We start from the raw sequence: 24,748 nt of genomic DNA on the forward strand, positions 1-24,748 counted from the left end.
CAGAACTTTGGCATCTATTTTACTGACTTCTAAGTCCCCGTTTCTATGAACAGATGAATCTAAAAACCAGGTACAGGATAATGGGACCAGCCTTGGATGGCAGACCAGAAAAAAGGAAGTTCCATTCCCATTCATGCCACAGTTTTGATCCTGCATTCAGAGGAGCTACTGCTGTCTTGGAACTCTTTCTTTTTCCCCCCAAAAAAATAATCAGCTGGCCTTTCAGTTACCAACAGTGGTGTCTCCTTTCTTGTTACAGCACTCTACATCATCTCTCTTTCAGCGAGCCATGGCCATGCCAGCTCTGGCTCTGTTTGGTGGCTCTGGTTTGAACTCTGGTCTGGTGTGACTCCCTTTTGCTTTCCAGCCTGTGACATGGATCCCAGTGCTGTTCCATTGGGCACTTGAAGAAGAGATGGCTCTATGAAGTTCTGTCCTTCTGCTGTGCTAAAAAGTGGTATTTGGGAGTGCAGCTGATTTGAGAATTGAGCTCCCTGCATGTAGAAATCACTCCAGGGGACAGCCTGATAGGCACTGATGTCTGCTGAGGGAAAAGCAACAAAAGGAAAGACAGAATACTGAAAATAACAGCAGCATGTCTATGCTCCGTGCAAACAGCATTGCAGCCATGCTCTGGTGGTCATTGCAGTAGAGCTGACACCATATATAGATAAAGGATCACTTTGCTGTTTACGCTGCAGTGTTTTTATCCAAAAGATTGTCGTGGTTTGGACCTTGTGTTTCCCCCAGAGGCTAAGAAAAGTGGTAGACCCCAAGGGGTGGAAACCCCTGGAAGTTTTGGAGTTCTGTCCAATGGGTGCTCCTGCAAAAATGTCAACATCCCACAAGCTCACCGGAAGAGATGAGTTGTAGTTTTGGTTGTTGAGGAGAGGTGGCCATGTTGTAGAGCCACGAGGAAGGGGCTCTGAGCCCCTGGGGCCCTCTGGGGCCTCCCAGCCCCTGGCTGGGGGGCTGCGGGGACCTGGAACAGCATAAAGCTGGGCTAGGTGCCTGTAGTTATGCCGGGAGATGTTTTCTCCATGGGCACAGAGCAGCAGCAGGCACTGACCAGAGAAACGGTGGCAGAGAGCCAGGAGAGATAACACCTGAACTGAAGGAGCAGCAGAAACAACATGCAGCACCACAGAAAGGACTCCTGGAAGGAGAGCCGGAAAGAAGAGAGAGCCAGCAGCCTGAGAGACAGAGTTCTGGGGGTAAGACTGTACCAGATCCCCTAAAACTCCCTTGAGACCCCTCTTGGAGAAGAGGGACATGGACTCCTATTTTGGAGAGTAGTTTTGGACATGCAGCACTAGAGAGAGAGGAGCTAAGAAGCTCAAAGTGTCCCGCAGCTGGACTGGGACGGCCAGAGGAATGCAGGGGGAGTTGACCTTGGCTCTTCCCCCTTGCACGCTGCCACGGTGGCAGCCTGAGAGACAGGGCACAGAGGCCCTGCAAGAGATACCAGACCGTCACGAAGACCCCCCTGTGTCTTCGTGATATGACGTGGTGATACGACCTTGTCTGGGGTTACGAAGCCCACGGAAGACCCCTCGGTTGGAGGCGATGGGGACGAGAGAGAGGCTTGAATACCTCCCTCGTGGATGCTGGCAGAAAGCCAGCCATAAGCTGCTGCATCAATGTGAAGAAGACAGACAGACTGCTGCCTCAGAAGATGCTGCTGTTCAAAGACTGAAAGGGATCTGTCCTTCTCTCCCTCCTGGACTTTTATTTGGAGGGGAGAAGAGATCTGATCATTGTAAATACATATGTCATGGTAGAGATAGTTGTGATCATGTGTATAATGTGATATGGTATTTATTTGTACAGTCATTGTAATATATTCCCTTTCCCCCACTTTGAGTCTGGTGTGTTTTGTCTGGAAAAACCCATCTCACATTAGGTTGAGATGTGGGAGGGGGAATGGAGCTAGGGGTCTGGTGTGTTTTGTCTGGAAAAACCCATCTCACATTAGGTTGAGATGTGGGAGGGGGAATGGAGCTAGGGGATTGGATTTTGGGGCTATCTCAAACCATGACAAGATAGTTCTTAGGAGGAAAAATCTTGGAAGTTCATAGTATTGTTATAATGTAAAAAGAAATCATGATGTCACTCAGCACTGATCCTGAGAGTATGTAACGATATTAGAGACACCCACTCCCCAATTTTTTTTCTCCACTCCTATTTTCCAAGAGGTTCCAACTCTGTCAAGCATAACCTGAATGTTTAATCTTCACTTTCATTTATGGAAGCTGGAAGCAGAAATGTATTGTTAAGTAATAGCTATAATCCAACTAAGCTGTTCACTTGCTTACTCTGTGAAGTAAGACTCACGGGTGTGTCTGCACTGACAGACTGGTTCCCTGCCCACTGCATTTTGGGAACCTGGAACCTTTTCAGGAAGAAATTCTTCCCTGTGAGAGTAGTGAGGCAAGTTGCCCAGAGAAGCTGTGGCTGCCCCATCCCTGGAAGTGTCCAAGGCCAGGTTGGATGGGGCTTTGAACAACCTGGGATAGTGGAAGGTGTTCCTGCCCATGGCAGGATGATCCTTAAGGTCCCTTCCTACCCAAACCATTCCATGATTCTGTGAACTTGGTCATAACAGTTGTAGGATCCCTTCCTCGAACAGAACAGCCACGCACTGCTGATTGTGCTCTGGACAGAGTAAGAGAACATCAACTCTGCCTCTGTTCCTTCAACAATCTTTCAACTTTATCAGTCTGCACCTTTACACATCCCTTATACTCACACAATGTGCCCCAAAGAATGCAACACACACTTTGGCATCACGCTATAAAAATGTTAATTTGGTGCACTGGGGCACAGCCCTCTCATTATTTCTGGCACTTCAGACTGAAAAACCACTGAAAAGAATAATTATGCCTTGAAACCAGAGAGGGGAGACAGGCCAAGTGTGGTAGATAGCACAGGTGCTGCCAACCTGGCCTGGACAATGTCAGCAGGAATAATGGGAACAAGAGCCAGTTTGCAGCCTGCTGTGAGTCAGACTTCCCTCCCTAACAATGTCCACAAGACTGGTACAAAACTGGCAGCAGCATCTGTGGTCTGAAACTATTCTCTTATGTGATAAGACAAGACATGTAGTTTTTGGACTGTGAGCTTAATTCAACAAACCTGACAGTCCAAATAAACTAACTGCAATGGTTTCTTATTTGATTATACTTGGGCTTGAATAACTTCAAAATACAAAGCCTGGACACAAAACAAGATCAACAGTGCCAGTTTCACCTAGTTACTTTACATAAAATTATGCAGAAGTGCCTTAATCTGTTCCAAATTCAAACCAGAGGAAGAAAAAGAAAGACTCTATAGGCATACGCTGCTGGCTTCTGTCTCTCTCTTCTTTTGCACTACCTGAAGATATGAAACTTCAAACTGGTTTCTGCAGAAGCCCAACAGAGTGAGAAGCCTGTTTTTCTTTCTACCTCCAACTATTCCACTTGCTGAGGCACCTTTTCTATTTTGCACCCTTGATTCCCAGCCACATATACCAAAGGCATGTTCACTTGCACAACAGTACACTCCTGTAAAAGTTAGTTCTCCAGTCCAGAGAAAAACCACTGCACTACCTGACACATTCATATTTAATGCTCTTTCTGACGTGCAAACTGTGTAGTAACTTTTGATTCAAATGAATGGGTCACTCAGCACTTTAAAAAAAAACAAGCATACAAAGAAATTAGAAAAAAAGATGGGCCCATATATATATATATCTATATCTGTGCATGCATGTGCATTTTTCTACTTTCTGTCACAGCCACCAGTAAAACCACTGATCATCCTGAGTGTTTCAGGGTATGGTTTAGTTACTCCAGAGATGCAGGATGACAAAATATTTCAGAAGTTTACCTGAGTTTCCACTTGACTGCTGTGGCACGAGCTGTCCCCCCATGTAGTTTTGTCCATAGCCTTGTGTGGCTCCACAGGTTACTGCTCCAGTGTTACCAGGTAAGGCCAGGAAAGCTGAATGGGACTCAGGGGGTGTTGGAGGAGGGAGCTGGTCACTGGAGAGCAAATTGGTGGCCAGGTGATCTGGCAGTTGGCAGAACTGGGAGAGCTGGTACAGCTGGGAATATTGGGACAGCTGGTAAATTCCCCCTGGCTGCTGTACTGGCAGTACGTGGTCTCCAAGTTCCCTGCAGTCTCCAGCTGCTCAGGGTAATGGCAGGAGGGTGGTGGACTAAAGCTCCAGAGAGCAAGGAGAGGTAATCCAGAGATTAAAGTAGGGTCAACAGCTACAGCAACCCATCCAGTAAACAACTGTGTTATTGCCAACTCTGATCTGACTCCAACCCCTCCTCCCAGATGCCAGGACAAAGGCAACGGAAACCACTTGAGCCAAGTGGTTTCACAGCAGGATTCTTCACCAATGGGCATTAGTGGGGATCATCTTCCCACTCTCCAGAGCACACCCCAAAGTTTGAAACATCCTCTCTTTTGCTTGACAGGTATGCAATTCTGGAAGCATTCTGACCAGAGGTATCACTTGTCTCACAGCAGGTGCCCTGTCCCACTATGCACATCAGGCAGCTTTTCACGCTTCATTTAAAAGATACTGTCACTCCTGCACCTCACTTTTCACTTATGCTCCCACCTAATTCCTTGTCCCATGTCCCACATTCACCCTCACAAGGCTTCTCCCAGGCTTTGCTTTTTTCATTTCCCTTCTCATCTGTTCCTACTCTTGATTCTGGATGTTGTAAGTGAAGGCCTCCCTGGAGCCATTTTCCTGACTGGACAACCAGCATTCACTGTTGGGAGTGTCCAGCGCCATGGACACAGCAGGGCTGTGGGGGTTGAAGGACAGGTTGGTGGCCCTGCGGATGGGAGGAGGGCCGGGAAGGCTCGGGAAGCACTCCACTCTGCTGGAGTTGAAGCTGTCCACTCTGCTGGAGTTGAAGCTGTCCACTCTGCTGGAGTTGAAGCCGAGCCGTAGCGACATCTTCGCCTGAACTTCTTCACAAGATGCCACCGTTCCTGCCACCGAGGAGGCTGTGAATGAAAAGAGAGACTGTCACACCACGCTGTCATAGCAGGAATGAACAGGAGCAAGCAGAGGGAAGGAGGAGCAGAACAGAAAAGCAAGAAGCCAGACATTAACTGGTGGGAATAAAAGTGAGCAATTACAGGCATTGCTGTAGAGAAGCACAAGGAAGTACTAGCAAGTTCTCTGGAGCACAGGATGGTGTTTATTGGCTAAATAAAACTACCTTCATGATTTCAGCCTCTACATATTATATTTATTCAGGTCTCAAGAAGGCAGCCAAGTGAAGCAAAGTACTTCCTGGAAAAAAAGCCAGGAATTATCCCCCAGTCATCTTCCATCACTACTGTCCTCTGGGAAGAGTGTGCTGCACTCAACTCAAAAGATTACCCTTTTGAAAAATTTAACTGTGGCTCGTAAGAAACAAAAACATGCACGTACACATCCACATCCTCGGTCATTGCTTTGACCATATTTTCACTCAGATGAGTCGTGCCAGAAAAAAAATTAAAAGAACAGAGATGTCAGCTGAAGATCTTTTGGAAAAAGTAGCTGGGACACAGAAAAAGAAACCAACACCTTTTGGTTCCTAGAATCTTGTTTGGCGACCTCTCTCAGTCACTGCTGGAAAATGAGAGAGGAAGAGTTTCTTACAGAAGAGCCTCTGTGGAAACAGGACAATAGAGGACATTAAAGGTCAGAGTCACATATGCTGGTAATCCAGAGTAAGAACTATACACAGAAGTTCAAGGAGCTTGCACATGGGGCAAGAGAACAAGATTTTCTTTCATTATGGCAATTAGCAAATGATTTCTCTCTTCACAAATTTAGATGATTTTTTGAGGCTAGCTGGGCTGAACCAGCCGAATGTTCAGGTAAAGCTGGTCTACTCCCACTCCTAGGAAAGCTTTATGGAGAGTTTACAGTTGTACTTCACCCTTGCAGGCATACAGGGTAACATCAAATGCACTCCACCAGGTACGAATGAAAGGCCTCAAGCATAAAACTTAAAGATGCCACAGCAAGCATTAGCAACCTCCGTAGAATTTTGGAATGCAAGCCCAGAGAGCTGATGAGGAGATTCCACTTCAACACCTCATAGCACTGTTTCTCAGATTCCCCATCACACTGTGCATTTCTGTCTCTCTTATTGCATCTTCCCACATGCAGTTTTTTCTAACTCTCTGCAACCATGGAGAGACGGAATCATGATGTTTCCATGAAAACTTTTCAAGTTTCAATAACCTCGATTTTGGGCTCATTTAGAAAACTGGAGCAAGAGCTAGGATGGCATCTCTCAAGCATTCACATGCCCATGCAATTCTCAGCGGTTTATTTTTTCTGTTTGAACATACTATTTATCCATGTCAGGCAGCATCTATGATATACCTGTCCCACTCCCGGTGTTTGACATAGCACAGATCTACTCCCACACAACAAAGCACAAGGAAGCCAATATTTAGTGTCCTCAAAATCAAAATGGCTTAGCCAGAAATGAAACTGAAGATCTCTCCTGCCTTTTTTTTAAAACCTTCATTTGCACAGGTTCTCCCAACCATCGTGTCCCAGAATGTTCACACAAACATTATGAAACATACCTACCTGAAAACCAGTCTACATCCAGGTAAATCTTCAGTTCAATAATGACATTAGGGTGAGCTGTTCTGCAGATGGCACTAGTCTTCCTCAGGATGAATACAAGCAGCCCAGGAAGTCACTTCTAATCCCACTTTCACATCTACTAAAAATTAAGTTGTTTTTTGAAATATTTGCAATCATCATCACGGCTAGGCTTCGAGAACGAAGATTTGGGAAGGCTCTATCCACATTTGCTGGTGGCTTATGAGGCCAATACGTGACAGACATATCCGATTGCAAAAGGCACAGCAGAAAGACTCCTTAGATGGTGTATTCTGCAAGACACGGTTCTTTCTGCGTTGCCTTTTCTCCTCGAGAGTGATCCTGCGCATGTTCTCGAAGGAGACAGCTGTGTTATAGATGGGGTGTCTCCAGGCCTCCCGATTTGAGGCCAGAGTAGACCAGTTATGGTGATCAATATGGCCAGGCTGAGATGTTGTTTCAGGGAGTCCTTGTATCTTTTCTTTGGGGCTCCTCTCTTGCAGCAGCCAGTGGCACGTTCACCATAGAGCAGGATCTTCGGGAGGCAGTGGTTGGTCCTTCATCCTTGAGACGTGCCCTGCCCAGCACAGCTGTGTTCTCAGCAACATGGCCTCAATACTAGTGACTGCTGCTTGTTCTAGAACAGATGTATTGGTCACATAATCTGAGCAGTGGATGTTTAGGATTGAACGGAGGCAGCGTTGATGGAAGCGTTCTAGGAGACATAGGTGGTGGCGGTAGATGACCCATGAGATGCAGTCATCATCACCTTGCATAAGAAGAAAGGTATTAAATCAGATTGCTCAAACTATCGTGGTATTACTCTGCTCTCCATTGCTGGCAAAATCCTGGCAAGAATACTCTTGAACAGACTAATACCCACTATAGCAGAAGGCATCCTTCCTGAAAGTCAGTGTGGTTTCAGAGCCAACAGGAGCACCACAGACATGGTATTTGCAATACTTAGGTGTAGATAATCTTTGTGGGTCATGGCAATAGGACCCCCAGGCAAAGAGATTGTGAAGGGACACCCATGGTCTCCGAAGAGCTGATTTAGCCTTTTCTCAAGACTTCTCTGTTTCTCAGTCCTTTGAAAGACAGATGCTGAAATTATGCCTTCTGAATAAAGTCACAAATGCAGTGGGAATAAACAATTCCTAGAGGAGCAATATCTGCTAAATCTGACATATTTACAGAAGATTCCAGAATTGTTTGATGGAGAATTCTGATCACTGGCTTGAGATAATACCTACATTTTACTATTCTGTTGCTTTTCCTGACACTGATATAGAGATAAATAACCTCAGAAGGCTTTCCAGTGAGTATGGGAATGTAACAGCAGGATTTTTGTTTATCGCTTCCATTATTTCTGGATTTTCAGTCCATGAGACAGCCTTGGGAATTTTTGGAGAGCAATTTAATAATTTGCAGCTTCAGATCTCTGAACCAGCCCTGGTTAAGACATGTGCCTTAACTCAAGAATGTCTATTCTAAGTCTCCACCCACACACCTGCCTTACCCCTACTATAGCTGCTTCCACAACATCCTGGCAGAGTTCAGAGATCCATTCTTTAGTGCAAACAGCTTCCAATGAGCAGGACAGAGTCTTGAAGTAACAGAAACGGATGTGTGTTTTTCTGTCGGCATGACTGGGATGTCTGTCTTTCACGAGTCATGAAGGAGACTGAGGCTTGTCCTAGAGATGTATCCATGAACTTACAGCAGGGCCTGGTTTCACAAGCCTGTGTCACACACTGATGTCACAAACAGTTTCTTTTAATGCTGAGTAATTACAGCCTTTCGTGCAAATGACATCTTGAAAGCAGAAAAAAAATATTACTCAAACTTAGGAGCAATGGCCTCTTCATTTAATTGGAGTGATGGTCAATGAACCAATTCAGCTTCTAAATTCATTGCTTTGAGAAGCCTGTCAGTCTGATCCTCTTCTGGATTTTCAGTAGGCCAGAACCTACCACTTGTTCAAAAGATATGATTCCTGCTTGCCATGTCAGCTACACATCATCAGCTTTAAAGTAATTTGTTCAAAAGCCAGAATCCTGTGAGTGAAATTCTGAGAAATAAAAATATGGGTTTTTTATAAATAGACGTACCATGAAGTTGTAAGATACCCAAGTTCCAAGAGCTGAACTTGGGTATCAGGGTCTCTTTCGGCAGGATAAGGGAAATGAGAAAATCCTTAAAAATTCAATCTTTTAGGGCCATTTTGTACACGAGGTTCCTTTTCTCTTTGGGCTAAGAACAAAGGAAGATCCATCACTTTTGACAGGGGATGGCTTGCAGCCAACTGGGAAAAAGGGGAAGCCCCTTTTCAGAGAAAAGAAACCTTTTTAGGTAAAGATGAATACATTAAAACTTATCTGAAAAGGGTGGGATTTTGCGAAACTATAAAATGTATGGAATTTAAACCGAAGTTGTCTTTTTCCCTGGAAATGCGGTGCGAGAAAGACCCAGCGTGTTGAATAAATTCTTCCTTGTTTCTTTGTTCCCTAAGTTTATGACGTCTTTCTAAATTTAAAGAGAGGGATATTTCCCACAAAATCATTAGAGCTTGTTATTTATTCACTCTTCTCTGACAGATCATATCCAGCTTCATCCAATTGCTCTCAAGACTTCCACAGCCATTCCACCTCTGACAGTTATCTGCACAGATTGGGCTCCTGACAGGTGTCCTCACAATACAGCCACATGAAACAAAGGATTTCCTGCAAAATCACCAGTGGGGCAGAAAAATCTCCTCCCACAAACTAGAGGAACTTTTCTTTCTAAAGGGTTAACTCAAAAAAAATCATAAGCCAATGCTTTAAGTCAGTGAATCACAGATATATTTATATCAGTAAGGAATCTCAGGAAAACAAGAAAAACTTTAAAGAACTGCCAGTGTCAAAAAAATCTATTAATCTCAAGCATGCTGTCCAGCAAAAGTAGTAAAAAACAATTCTAAGACCAAAGCAAGCTCAAAATGGAAGTTTTGAGGTGCAAAAGGCTCTCATAGCAAGCAGTGTGCCCAATACCCAAATCAGAAGCCAAAACTGCCATCAAGGTAAGATACATCTCAAATAGAACACGCTGACATTTTTAATCAACTTGTTTGGCAAACTGGAAAAAACGGTGACACATTAGGAAAAAAAAGAACCCACAAATCAACAGTCAGAAGTACTGGCCAGAGCAAAGAAAAACAGTGGAAAAGGCAGCACTGAACACTCTCCAAAGGTCTCAGATAACAGATTTTACTGTCCTCATCATTTTCTTGTCGTGCTGAAAGTGGCTAAATACACTGGTACCAAGGAAAGCACCTGAACAGCCACTCCAGCAGGCCAAAATCTATAGGCATAACTGCACCACAATGCACAGGTCACAAATTATTTTGCTGAAATCTAACATTACTAAGCAATTGGTTTTGCCTTGTAAACTGATAACTTTTTTTTTTCTAATTTGTTTCCTCTTTTATTTTGCTTCAGCTAGTTTGGATTTTATCCTATTCAAGTTTTGCCTCCTTCATGTTCTGAGATATTCTAATAAAGCTAACAGGTGGACCCTGGATGGCTCTATTTCTTGGCAAGTTTTTTTAATGAATGAATTCAGGTCACATTGTCTTTCATTTTCCCTGTTTCAGTTTTTGCTTTCTTAAAGAGAAAAGTCTGCCTATGCAATGCTAGATAACAAGCAAACAAACAAAAAGCAAATTTTATTGTTTTATTCCCCATAGCTGTGTTACCCTGCATCTAGTTAAGGCAAAACTGCAACTGCAGCTTTCCATGCCACTGTGCCCTGCAGATCTCTCTTCTATGAGGACTCTCGACACCAAATACCAGTCTTCTCCCTCAAAGAGTGCACCAACTTAGGTCTCTACTCTGCCCAGGCACCAGTTCTCCCATGACTTGTAGGAATGTAATTTTTAGGACTTCTAACTTCCATCTGATTAGAGCTGAACAAATTTGGAGGGCAGGGTGGGTTTCATAAATAAAGAGAGCAGAATGTGGCTCTTTACACAGACCTTATTCCTCCCTTCCCTCAGGCAACCGGGTTCAAAACCACTCACCAAACCTCACAGTTCGTGTGCACTACCAAAGCAAGCCTCTTTTCTGAACAGTGACTTAGAGACGGTACTTTTTTTGATCCCCTCAAACAGATCTGTATCTGGAAAGTATTTACCAGCCTTAGCTGACACAAATAGATTTCATTACTTCTTGCCCAGCCTGATTTAAAGAGAAAAAGGGGAGGCTTGTTCCCTCACACAGATCTAGTGGAACAAAGTAAAGTCTCGTTTTCACACATCCCTATCACTGAAGACACAGGGGTTTCAGACAAGCAGAGGAAGCCTGTTGTGCAAGTTTGGAGTTGGCCTCCTGCCAAATCTCCGAAACTCGACAACAGGGTCTCACATTGCCACAGACCCGCCAAGGTAAACGCTATGTGCTTACCATGGTGGAAGCAACCACCGGATGGTTGGAAACATATTCAGTACCGCATGCAACAGCCCGAAACACCATCCTAGGCCTTGAGAAGCAGGTCCTGTGGAGACATGGCACTCCAGAGCGAATTGAGTCAGACAACGGGACTCATTTCAAAAACAGTCTAGTGGCCACTTGGGCACAGGAGCATGGTATTGAATGGGTATATCACATTCCATATCATGCACCTGCTGCAGGAAAAGTAGAAAGGTGTAATGGACTGTTGAAGACGACTCTAAAGGCACTAGGTGGGGGAACTTACAAAAATTGGGACAAGAATTTAGCCAAGGCCACCTGGTTAGTCAACACCCGAGGCTCTGTCAACCGAGCTGGTCCTGCCCAAGCAGAGTCCCTCCACACTGTAGATGGAGACAAAGTTCCAGCGATCCATCTAAAAGGTATGTTAGGTAAGGCCGTTTGGATCACTCCTCCCTCAGGCCAAGACAAACCCATTCGTGGGATTGTCTTTGCTCAAGGGCCTGGATATACCTGGTGGGTTATGAGGAAGGATGGAGAGATCCAATATGTGCCTCAAGGAAACCTAAGCCTGGGGAAAAACTAATTCTGTGCCTTGAGTTGTATTTTACAGGAGACCAGACACCAGACGGAAAAAAGACCCGAACAAAGCTGATACGAGAATCCAAGGATGGCCAATGATGACACAGCCCAAACCAGTGAGCCAGCCCTAAACTGGAACTGTGATTATGACGAAAGGGCCAAGAACACAAATCGAGTTGCTGGTGGTGCTGATCTTCAATGACAGACGACAGCCTTCGAGAAAAATAAACATGGACTATATATGTATATATGTATATGTGCGGGATAGAGACAAACACAATATACAGGTGTTACGTAAAGAAATAGTATGGAATAAGGGGTGGAGAATGTGATGGTTTCAGTCTAGGCCTTCCTGGAAACCAGCTTGTAACCAGGAAGGAACTGGGAAGGTGACCAAGGAAGTATTCCAGGCTATTCCTTTACGTAACCTAGGGTATAAATAAGGCATTAGCCAGGCCCCAGCACAAAGTAGAGAATCGCATATTCGGATCCTTGTAGGAGAAGCATCCTTCTGTTAGACAACGGGCCATCTCACCGGAATCAAACATCTGTTCCGGTGTGAACTCCCAATTAATGGGAGGTGACACACTTCCTACTAATTTACCAAACTCTACCCAAGCTCCATGCCACCCGGGGACTGGCCTGTCCGCAGCCCTTTCCAAAGTTCCAGCGATCTCCTTTGAGGTGCGATCTTTCCTGCAACAGGGAAAGCAATACAACACCATTCTTCCAATTTTAAGCAACACTTCCATTACCTTCATTAATAACAGCATGGTTGCCACACAATTTAGATAATAATTGGGTCCAATCGTAACCATGGGGATCTCCTTTACCAGGCCTTTGATGTCGAGATTAAGAAAAGAAAAGTACTGGCAACATTCGTCCTCTGGGCATGGACGTTTCCCTATGGGATAACTCAGAACGGGCACAAACATTGCCAAAATCAGCAAGGAAATAGGTAGGATGGTCTTTAAAAGAAGAGCCCTTGCCCTACAGGACCGTCGGGCAATGCCAATTTCGGGGTCATTGTTAGGGCCACCTACAGAGTTCCTGTGGTAGTTGCTGATGAAGGTAGAGCCAGTACTACCCATTGTTGTTGTTATTATTTCTTCTTGTTCTTAAAACAACCCTTTGTTTATGTAAACAAAGTTTTCTTGGCTGCTTTCCCAGACTCTGGCAGTGTTCCCAGACCTGTTCCCAAAACAATAGATTTGGTTCGAAAAATAACACCGAGCTTGGCTGTCTTCCCGGACAATGTTTTCAAAACAGGCCAAACTTAACCAAAATATCCCACTTCTGACACCAAAATTGTTGTGCAAGTTTGGAGTTGGCCTCCTGCCAAATCTCCGAAACTCGACAACAGGGTCTCCTTCCCAGAGAGGGAAGGAAAAAAAACCCGAAAGACCAGGCAGCCAAAGTTCTAGCCAAAATATATATATATATTATGTATAAAACAGAGATATACAATGAGAATTATATATATGAATCTATGACCCCAAATAGCTTCCCGAAGTCGAAGGGAAGAGGGGGGAAGGGAGAAGGGAAAAGGATAAAATAGGGTGAAAAGGGACAAATAATAAAACAGATCTACACAATCTAAAAACCCAGCAAAGCTGAAGAATTGGCAAGAGCTCACCACTTCCCTTGAAAGAAAGCAGTACGTCTGGACACGGCCCAGCACTCCCCCCTCACGCGTGGCCGATAACAGCAGTTACTGTAGGCCTCAGCTCCAGATAAGCCAGGCCCAGACAGGGACCACCGTTCTCCAACCTCGCCGGAAGAGAAGAGAGCGAACTCTCTTATCAATGCCTTATTTATACCCTAGGTTACGTAAAGGAATAGCCTGGAATACTTCCTTGGTCACCTTCCCAGTTCCTTCCTGGTTACAAGCTGGTTTCCAGGAAGGCCTAGACTGAAACCATCACACCTGTGTTTCCTAAAAGCTGGATGCACACACAGCAAATGCAATAGGAGGCAGTCAGCAGCAAGCTGAAAGGATTCCAGCAGTAAAAACCCAGCTCTCTTTATCACTCATTTTCCACATACTCATTTCACCCTCAGGGACATTCACTTGCCCTTTTTCTTCCTTACACACTGCACCAAGAATTCAGATGGGACCTTTCTGTCTATCAGGAGGATTGCTTGTCTTTTCCACATGGAGAATTGTATCCCAGTGTGCAAATTCCCAGAAAAAAATGGCTCATTGAAAACAGAGGACAAGATCACATCCCTGAATGAAACTTCTATTTCTCTAACAGAGGAAATGGATTCAAACAAAAAGTTTAGAGTATATCAGGAAGAAATTCTTTGCTGTGAGGGTGGGGAGGCCCTGGCACAGGTTGCCCAGAGAAACTGTGGCTGCCCCACCCCTGGAAGTGTCCAAGGTCAGGTTGGATGGGGCTCTGAGCAACCTGGTGTAGTGGAAGGTGTCCCTGCCCATGGCAGGGGGTTGGAACTGGATGATCTTTAAGGTCCCTTCCAACCCAAATCATTCTATGATTCTATTATATTCTCTCTTGACTAAATAGCACATCTGCAGATGTATTTTAGGAACCAGCAGAGGTTCCTACAGCATAGAAGTCCAATCATAGAGGATAATTGGTTTGTTTCCTTTAAATGAATTATTTTGCAAAACCTTAGTCTTTATCTAATTCTAATTAAATACAGGGCTCAACAGATGACATTGCTTCAGAACTCTGGGAAGCAGTGAATTATTCAAACACTTTGACCATATTTACCCTGCTGTAAGGAGTGGAAAAACCAGAACTAACTGAATTACAGTCCTATTGATTAAATAGGTCATAGGATTGACTAAAGTAGCCCTTGCCTTGAGAGGATGACAGGCAAATTTAAATGACAGAAATACTAAATTAAGTATCTCAATTACGTACTTTTAGCACACATAAGTATTTATTAGCATTATAAACTTACTGATACAACCTTACAGGTGCTTTCTACAGTGCCAAAGTACTTTTAAGGTATCAGCACTATTAAAAAAAAATTGAGTCATTATTAGAAAATGAGTTGCAAGAACTGACCTTAATACTGATAACTAAATACTGGCACATTTAGAATAAAATGAGGGAGCAGAAATTCCAATGAATGAATTACACTGGGAAGCAGAAAAATGCACACAGTAGTATCATATGTCAGCACATATATTGCTTGGGATATCCCTCTGAAGGAAGTGATAAAGTCCTCATCACTTTGGAAATCTTTTTAAATTGTGCCAACTTGGAAATGTAAACATACATAGGAAATGCTTTAGGGAGCATTCCTGACTCCAGGGAATGCTCTGGTACTCCACACACGAATAAACAATTGAACAGTCTTTAGTTGCCATCAATCTTTAAGCACAGCACAGGTAGAGCCCTGGTCGAACAGCACACCCCACTGACCTCCAGCTCCACTGCAACTGAGAGTAAATTCAGCATCAGCTCTGGAACTCAACTAGTCTCCCTCCCTCGAGGTCTTGCACAAAATGAAAACTTGCACTGCCTGGGGAAGCCAAGGAACCCTCTTGGACATTTAAAGGTATGGAGTACCTGAGGGAGCCTCTATAACACCAACAGTTTGTACAGTGCACCTTCCTCACACACCTCACCTGACTCTGGTTGTAACCAGAATGTTTCCATCTAAACCAGAGTATGGGATGTGTGTATCTGCCATGAAGAACGTCATAACCAGAGTAATACTTTCATCATCATTTAGAGCAGCAGGACCAGTGTCAAACAGCTATTATGGAAGAATGCCCCTATCACTTATCCTTATGAAGTCATATTCAGAATTCCTTGCTGGCTTGGGCTAGGACATGAACAAGGACTGCAAATTTGGCTCCAGCATCAGCACAGAAGCACCACCGTGCTGGTACATAGTTGGGACAGACTCAATTAGCAGGGAGCTGCTATACCTCCAATCATAGAAAAGTTTGGGTAGGAAGGGACCTTAAAGACCATCCAATTCCAACCCCCTGCCATGGGTAGGGACACTGTCCACTATCCCAGGTTACTCCAACCTCCATCCAGCCTGTCCTTGAACACTTCCAGGGATGAGGCAGCCAGAGCTTCTCTGGGGAACCTGTGCCAGGGCCTCACTACCCTCACAGGGAAGAATTTCTTCTGCATATCTAACCTAAATTTTCCCTCTTTCAGTTTGAAGCCATTCTCCCTCATCCTGTCACTGATGAAAAGTCCCTCTCCAGCTTCTCTGCAGCCCCTTCAGATACTGGAAGGTGCTGTGAGGTCTCCACACAACCTTCTCTTCTCCAGGCTGATCAATCCCAGCTTTCTCAGCCTGTCCAGTGACCTGGTGTCACATTTTGCACTGATGGTGTGGGGCATTCACATGACCTTCCCTAAAGTGTCTGGGAACATCCTAGCTCCACCAGCCAATGCTGTAGTTATGGAAAACACTCATGCTGGTCGGGGTCTCACCTGAGGCAGAGGAGAGCGGTGCAAGCTGTGCTCTGAGCAGGCTGGAGCAGTTCCCAGCTGCAGCGTTTCCTCCCAGCACGGCAGATTGGTCACGAGCAACATCAGGCAACAGAGGCACAGGCAGAGGAGGTACCCTGGAGGCAGCAAAAAGGGTGTGAGGATGAACCAGAAGACAAGGCAGGGCATTATGACCAAATACATACTCTTCTACCCTACAATGGGCAGATCCTACATCACTAGCTGGTGGAAAAAGAAAGCAGTGGCTGATTTAGGTGTGCAAGGAATGCTGTCGACAGTATTTGGGGAAGCAGCCTCAAGTCCCCGGTGTAGGACAGGCAGCAGGGACAATGCAATGAAATGTAAGGTGGTCTCCAATCTTTATCTTAATTTTTCCTCTTTGCATTCTGTTTTCTCGCTCCAGATTACCACAAATATATCCCTGTGGAAACTAATTTCTTCCCTCACACATTCACTCACTACCCCTTGAAAGACTATCTATCCTCTCACATACTCCCTTCCCCCCCCAGTAAATGTCCCCTGCTCACCTATGAAAGGTGCTACCTTATATTTGTTCAAAGAAGCCCGTGACTTTGTAAGACTGATCTAAGCAAGCAGCACTTCCATCACCAAGTGAAAATCCATGGAAATGGAAAGCAATGGTGGGAAGTGCAATGGGCTCCTGACCATTCACAAAAACATAAAATGAAGGGGTGATCCACAGACCTTTCTATCTCATCCCTTGTTCTCCACATGACTTTACCCACAGCAATCTCAACAGATTTATTTCAAACCCTCTTTTAAGAGGGTCTACTACAATTTGCCAAGAAATCTGACGAGCGACTGAGGTCCAACTCGATTGTCAGCTCTCCATAGTTTAAATGTAAAGGGGGAATGGCAAAGGAAAACATTTAATTCATTAGGTACCTGTTGTGGAAAGATGAGAAAACAGAGTAGGTCTCCCATCCATAATCATGTGACAGAGGTGACGATGTTGGATGTTTTCTGTTGCCTTTTGCATTCAGCTTCTCTGAAAATAACAGCAGAAAGACACCCCCAAACATCAATTTCCTTTGCTACCCATGATTTTCAAGACAAAAGAGATTAACTCTGATCTCCTTAGCCTCATTTATCTAGCCATTATATGATTCACCTTAGGAAATGGGAAGATATGCAACCCCAGACTCCATGGCCATTTTGGGTGGGGTTGAGCAGTGTCCATGCCTGTGAGCTCTCTTCCTTGTCACCAGTGGCAGGTGTAGTCGTCACCTCCTCCCTGTCCCAGTCCCTGTCCATCCCTTTTCTGCACAGAACCCACTGTCCCTCGAGCAGGCGTTACCAGGATTCGCTCTGGCATCACACCAAACGCAGCTGCAAGCTCCATCCTCTTCTCAGTGTTGGGATAGTGGTCTTCATGGAACACCTTCTCCAACTCTTCTAGCTGCTCTAGAAACCATGCATTGTTCAAAAAGATAGTGAGAGATGGGGAGTATGTGATAAACAAGAAAAAAAAAAAACAGAAGAGGGAAGTAGAAAAAAACCAGAACATTTTTACTATATTTAGAAACACATGAAAAACATAAAAGATTTTTTTTTTAAAGTAAACCACAAAAATAAACAAAACTCTTCTTCTGCAGTAGAAACAAAGAGCACTGCTAGTGATGCTTCAAACATAAGACACTTTATTTGAAGATCTTCTCTATTTGAAGATCCTCACACATCTGATAGTGTGGAATGCAGTGCAGCACCAGTTAGGGCAATTCAGCACCACCATGGGCCTTCAGCATGGGGAAAGGAACACCAGTGCCACTGGCACTACAAGTGCCCCTGTCTGCCAGTGGGTGCCCCAGTATCTACCTGCATTATAGAAGGTGCGGGACTTCTTCCTGACCGATGGTAGGATGTCTGGATTCTCAAGTAAGGCTTTTTTCTCTTTTTCCTCTTTTCCCTCCCTTTTCTGCCCAGAAAACTCTTGCTGTGCACGTAGTGCCGAGAGTGCTGCACCAATGGCAGGGGAGAGACAGAGAGGGTCAGGGCTTTTTCCTGGATGGAAGGGCAGTCGTTCGTTGGAAGTAGCCTCATTCCTAAATCAGCCATCCGAGGTTCAAAAGTGAATACGGACGAAGATTCCTCCCAGACCAAAGGTGCCCGTCCAGAAAACTCTTGCTGTGCACATAGTGCCGAGAGTGCTGCACCACCAACAGAAGAGAGACGGAGGGTCAGGCCTTTTTCTTGGCTGGAAGGGCAGTCGGTGGGCAGGAATTCCGTTCCTAAATCGGCCGTCCGAGGGCCAAAAGTGAAGATGGACGAAGATTCCTCCCAGACTAAAGGTGCCTGTCCAGAAAGCTCTTGCTGTGCACATAGTGCCCAGAGTGCTGCACCAACGCCATGATAGAGACAGAGGGTCCGAGCTTTTTCTTTTGGCTGGAAAGTCAATCGTTCGTGGGCAGGAGCCCCATTCCTAAATCAGCCATCCGAGGCCCAAAAGTGAATACAGATGAAGATTCCTCCCAGATCAAAGATGCCCGCTCAGAAAGCTCTTGCTGTGCACATAGTGCCGAGAGTGCTGCACCACCAACAGAAGAGAGACGGAGGGTCAGACCTTTTTCTTGGCTGGAAAGTCAATCGTTGGTGGGCAGGACCCCATTCCTAAATTGGCCAACCGAGGGCCAAAAGTGAATACGGACAAAGATTCCTCCCAGACCAAATGTGCCCGTCCAGAAAGCTCTTGCTGTGCACATAGTGCTGAGACTGCCAGGCTCTGCCTGGAGATCAACTGTCCTTTTTCTGCAAGACTGATGCTTTTTTGCCAAGTTGTATGGGGAATTAAGGTTGGGTTTCCCTAGGATTTGACAGTGGATTCCCACTGTCCTTGGCTCTTACTGTCACTTTTCACAGCTGTCTTTTCCCTGAAATACTGTGCCAGAATTATTTCTTACTGCCCTAGGAATTATATGATATTGGGAAGGTTTGAGGAAGATGGGAAATGGAGACATTAAAACAAAATTCTCTCCATGAAAGACTGAAAGGAGGAAGGAGAAGGGAAGGTGTTACCTGTGGTGGAGGAGGACCAGGTTAGGGAGCCTCGAAGAAATGTGACATAGGTCAGTTCATAGGTTGTCCCCCCAAATGCTGAGGGAGCTGCCTGATGACATTGCAAGGCCACTCTTGATTGTCTTAGGAAGGTCATGACGACAGGGAGGGATCCTAAAGAGTGGGAGAGCAAATGCCACCTCCGACTTCAGGAAGAGCAAGAGGAAGATGCAGATAAACTGCAGACCAGGCAACCTGACCAGAGTGCTTTGGAAGGTTTCTTCCTGGAAATCATTTCCAAACACACAAAGGACAAGAAGGTGATTGTGAACAGCCAACGTGGATTTACAAAGGGCAAAACATACCTCAACCTATATGAGAGCTTCTACACTTAGGTGCTCTCAGATAGGTGACAAACTTCATAGATGTGGGAGAGGAGTGGATGTTGTTTATCTCGACTTTCTGAGGTTTCTGACAATGTTTGCAGTAACATTCCCATAGACAAGCTGACAAAGTAGGGGTCACACAAGTGGGCAGTGAGGTGAACACTCAGTGAGGTTGTAGAAGCCCAGAAGATCAGGGGCTGGTGTTTGTATCTAAAACACTGACAGCTGGATGGCCATGGAGACAACCAAGGATTGTTGATAATGACACACTGTGAGATGGGGCTGGAGAAGGGGCCACACAGAGGTAGGACAACACTTTTCTGGTGCAAACATCCTTGTTCTGGCTCCTGGAGAGAAGCACAACACAGCACAGGAGGCAGCAGAGTTGGAGGCAGCACTGGAAGTGAGGTCTCCCCTGAGAGGAGCAGAGGGGCAGAATCCCCCCTCACCTGCTGCCCACACTGTGGGGATGAGCCCAGGACAGGGCAGGTTTCTGGATTGTGACATCACATGGCATTTTAACACTCCAGTGGCACAGGTCATCCTGGGTCCAGCCAGGGCTACAGACGACACTTGGCAGACAATGAAGTTTGGGAAGAAAAGCAGAGGTAAGAGAGGAGAGACAGAAGTAAAGTACAAATATGAAGCTTTGAGGGTCTGGTGGATGTCTCAGCTGAGCTCAGACCAGAGACATCTCCCCTTTCTATCCCTGTGTACCTCCAGAGTCCCTTCATGTCTCTTCAGCCACCCCTTTGTACCTCCAGGGCTGTCACCAGGCAGCTCAACCCCATTCCGGGAGGGACTGTGGAAGGCAGAGGTGCAGTCTGGGAGAGAAATCCATGTTTGTTCTCCACTGGAGTAGAAGCACCTGATCATTGCACACCCCCACAGACAGAGCCCTGTGAGCACAGCAGGGCCTGTGCCCCTGTGTACCTGTGCATCCAAGGGAGCACCGGTGTGGGCACAGAGAAGAGCACACCCAGACTTGTATCATGTGGTTTGTAGACACACAGGTTCCTTTTGACACAGGGGGATGGAGATGTCTTCACTCAAGTGCCACGGCCCGAAGGGAAAGGGAATAGGGACACAACACTGCACAAAGGGTTCTGACACGGTAGAAGGTCAGGGTGCAATGGCCACTTTATTGCGGGGAACAAGGACTTATATAAGGTTTGGGTAAGGGGAGGTCTAATAACTGGGGCGGAGCATGGGATTGACGTCTCAGGGCATAACAGGATTGGGGAACACAGAGAAAATGGGAGGAACTTAGGAGTATCTAGGGAAGGGGGCCAATGGGAGTTCACTCTGCACTGTGGCATCCATCAGCCAATCAGTGAGAGATGAGCAGGAAACCAGGGGAGAGTAAGGGGGTAAACAACTTTTGAAGGGAAAACGTGAGGGCAAGTCCAGACAAGCCCTGAACAGTACAGACCAAGGGGATTAACGTAGGGATGGTTGTGGGGGTACATTGAACACAGTAATAAACTGAGGAATAACATGAAAGTCCATCAATTATTAGCTCCTTCAGGCTCCATATAAGTCCCTCCAGGCTTTGAATCTCTCCCAATCACTTTGATGTTCCTCCTCACTCGAGGTGCTCACGTGTCCATGTACAATACAGGGAATAGATTTGATCTGGATTTATCCATCAGACATTGCCAATACATGTGCAAGTCACAGAGATCCTTTGGGTTCAAGGCATTCAGAACATATTTCTGATGGGTGTGGGAAGGGCTGGGCGTGGTGGAAGGGCTGGGTGTGGACATGTTGGCATGGCCAGGGCTTGCGGGGAGGTGTTGCCCTGCCAAGCCAAGCACTGGCAATTCCTCACCAGAACTGGTGCAGACGAGCCCAGGGGTTGGCCCAGGGCAGGTTCCTGGGGACAGGGACAAACCCGCTGGGAGCTGCAGGGATGTCTGTAAACCCCCTGTGCCGTGGGGGGTGGAAATGGGGTTGGGAAGGGAAAGGGGGAGAACATGGTGAGAGGAGGAGCTGGAGGAGCAGCCCCAAGGCTCCCAGCTCCCAGCCCTTGCCCAGCCCAGCAAAGGCCAAGCAAGCCCAGCCTGGATCCCCCAGCCCCTTTTGCCAGCTCAGGAGCTCTGTCACAGAGAACAGGCCGGGCTGGGCCATTCTCCCTGGGCACTGGCCGTGCTGGAGCGCTCTCTGGGCTGGCTGCGGGAGGGCCTCACCAGGGCATAGGTTGTGCTGCTGTTCAGCTCTTGCACACGAGGCTTCAGAGGGAAAAGGAGAGCCCGTTATTTCCCCTGCTGGCTGCAAGCCCTGCACAAGCCTCTGGCTCTGGGCTGCAGGAGAGCTGCATAACTAGGACTGACTAACATGGCAGCAGGAATAATGGCTAATTGGAATCAATATTGTGTTTCTAATTGCTTTTTGTTGTTGTTTTTGCAAAACTTGGGTTCTTTATCTTTCTTTCCCACTTGAATATACACAAATTTTACATTAGGCATTTACTTGAGAAGCATTTTTAAAGGGAAAGTGCTTGCAGAAGAAAACAAGACAAAATAATTTACTTTTGGTTAAAAAAAGTATAAATATAATTTCCCCTGTGGTTCCCGTTTGGTTTTGGTGGGGTTGGCCCTTTGAGACTCCCCAGCCCAACCCACCTGCACAGATCCTGATACCCATCCCCAGGGCCCTGCTCCCTGCTTTGGCACCAAGGCTGTGCCACAACTCACCCCTTTATGTCCAACGTGGGCGATGGTGGAGTCTGGTGGGGGGCAAAAAGCACAGAGTGAGCCTTTGCTTCCTGTTCTGGGAGGGACAAGCCCCACCCTGCCTTTGAACAGCAAATCCCCCGGGGTCAGCACTGATCCCCTGCCCTGTTTGCCTGTAATCTCACCCCACTCCTGGCAGCAGAGGAAGCTGCCCTTCCATCTGTGGATGCAGAGCAGGGATGGGAGTCTGTGCTCAGCTTTCCTGTGCAGGCAGGAGCTGGGCCCTGTGTGCAGGGAAGAAGCTGGGGAGCAACAATGTGGGGAGAAATCTGCCCTTGTTCAGTGGGCAGTTGTTTTGCAAATCCTGCTGGGACATTAATTGCTGGGATTGCATGTGGAATTGGGAAAGGCCCTGCAATGAGGGGAGAGATGGAGAGGATGGAAAGGGGCTTTGGGGCAGGTCCCTATAACTCAGTGCAGCTCCTGAGGCAGTGCCACAGCTGGCTGATGGTCTCAGGGTTGCTGGTGGTGCCAGAGGCAGCCAGGACACAAGAGGGGGGTTCCACAGACAGAGGGGTCCGTGTGTCACCCAAAGGGAGGGGTTGGTACTCACAATGCATTTCATTGTCCTCAGTCCCTTCAGCCTCGTGGCTCGGAACTTGCTGCTGCCTGGAGAGAGTTGGGGGAAAGGGTTTGGGGGTCTGTGTCCAGACCCTGATGAGCCCTTTGGAGTCATTGCCATGGATGATGTTGTCTTGCACCGGGTCCATGGCTGGAGTCAAGGCAGGGCAAGCCCTGCTCCTCCCTGCCTGCACCATGGGGGAATCCACCCATGGGCACACACCAGGCTGCCCCTGCCTAAGGACCACCCCAGGGGGCTGGGATGCCCCGTGTCCATCACCCCACAGCCCCACAGCCCAGGGGGATTGCTGCTCACCTTTGGCATCTCTCTCTGCAGGCCCCTGCAAGGAAAAGAGAGAGACAGGTGGGAGGCAGAGTTCCTGCACAGCCCTGGCTTTCCATGCTCTGGGCTGTGCAGTGAAGATGCTGGGCTGAACCTCCACACCTCACTGGGAGAGGGATTTTTAAGCCCATTCTACACAACTGGGAATGCCCTTTGCCAGCCTGGCCTCTCCCAAGCACTCAGCAACTGTGCACAGCCAGAGTGTGGAGGAGCTGTGCTGGCTCCACTCAGGCCAGCTCAGAGACTCAATTCTTGTGCCCACAGGATGGGAGCCAATGTGTGCCTGGGGCAGGGCACCCCTTTGGTAAAGTCTTGGTCATCTCAGCAGCTTTACTTGCCTCATTTGAAAAAGGAAAGGCCTGAGAGGCTCAGCTTCCTGAGAAATGAGGTGAGGATCCAACCATCCTAAACCAGCACATGTCAGACAGCAGCAGCCCCACATCAGGATGCAATTTCGGCCTCAAATTTACTCCTCAATATCCCCAAATCACTTACCTTTCCTCACAAAACAGTAGGTGGCTGCAGCCAGAAGGAGAAGAAAGATGGTCACCAAGCTTATCACAAGATGTGGGGAAAAGGTCTGGAGGCCCTGAGGTTTCATGGTTGGAGGCAGAAAAGCTGTTGGGGAAGAGGGGCAGTTATGGGAAGTGGCAGCAGAGAGCAGGATATGCCCTTAGAGCCAAGCAAGATCCCAGCTGATGAACCTCCCAGTGTCCTGGGCAGCCTTGGCCCAATGCTGAGAGACAGTGGGTGGGAGGGAGGGAATCACTGACCATGGGTGGTTGTGCCTGCCTGGGAGCTGGACCCACTGCCTGGGAGGAGAAAGGCACAGGCTGAGAGCCTGCAGCTCCCCCAGGTACTGCACAGACTCAGCCACTGTGGGGACCCCTGATCCACCATCTATCAACTGTGGGGATCAATAAATGAATGCCCTGCCCAGCTGTGGCTCTGCATTAGATGTGGCACCACCACTCTCCCCTTTCTGTGATGCTGGTGCAGGAGAGGAGCAGGATGCTCTCCTGGGACTGGGAGGAGTGTCCCTGTTGCCAAAGGTTGTAATGAACTGACCCCCAGCATCCCAACTGTCTGGGGACACGTCATGGGGAATGGCAGGGTCTCCTGCCTCACATGGGGTCTGGGGAGTCTGTGATATTATCCTGCCTGTTCCCCAGTGCCACGACTCACCTGTGACACTCAGGTTCTGGGGAGCACTGAGGGCCGAGTTCCTCACTCGGTTGCTCTTGTCCTTGTGCTGGTATCCACACGTGTATGTCCCTGTGCTCCTGTTCGTCACAGGGAACAGCATGGAGTAGCTCCCCTTCTGCTGCTGGGCTTTCAGGCTGCTCACCTCTACCCCCTCCTTGCAGAAGATGATTCGGGTATCAGGAGACTTCCAGGCAATCTGGCACCGAAACAAAACCTCTTCCCCCTCCTGTGCAGCAATGGGGGTTATGAAGAGGTCAGGAGCTGGGAGGTCACCTGCAGAGACTGCACAGAGAGTGACTGAGATGGTGTTACTGCTGTCGGGGTGGAAAATGCTTCATATCTGGGAAGACCCCCTCTCCAAGGGGTCACACACACTGGGAACAAAGCCCTTCTCCCTTC

The 24,748-nt window shown here is 47.0% G+C and overlaps 1 protein-coding gene across 1 annotated transcript; it reads right to left on the reverse strand.

Annotated features, from left to right (window-relative positions):
• Positions 1 to 263: 263 nt before the first annotated feature.
• Positions 264 to 22,949, reverse strand: LOC108639362 (homeobox protein NOBOX-like). Its single transcript, XM_029959056.1, is given in 10 exon segments — positions 264 to 544; positions 3,871 to 4,122; positions 4,125 to 4,207; positions 4,704 to 5,013; positions 16,089 to 16,223; positions 17,053 to 17,113; positions 17,395 to 17,531; positions 17,943 to 18,024; positions 22,201 to 22,232; positions 22,793 to 22,949. Coding segments are annotated over 10 exon segments (1,530 nt in total).
• Positions 22,950 to 24,748: the final 1,799 nt, after the last annotated feature.

Source organism: Manacus vitellinus, unplaced genomic scaffold, assembly GCF_001715985.3.
Source record: "Manacus vitellinus isolate BGI_N305 unplaced genomic scaffold, ASM171598v3 scaffold_196_pilon, whole genome shotgun sequence".
NCBI lineage: Eukaryota > Metazoa > Chordata > Aves > Passeriformes > Pipridae > Manacus > Manacus vitellinus.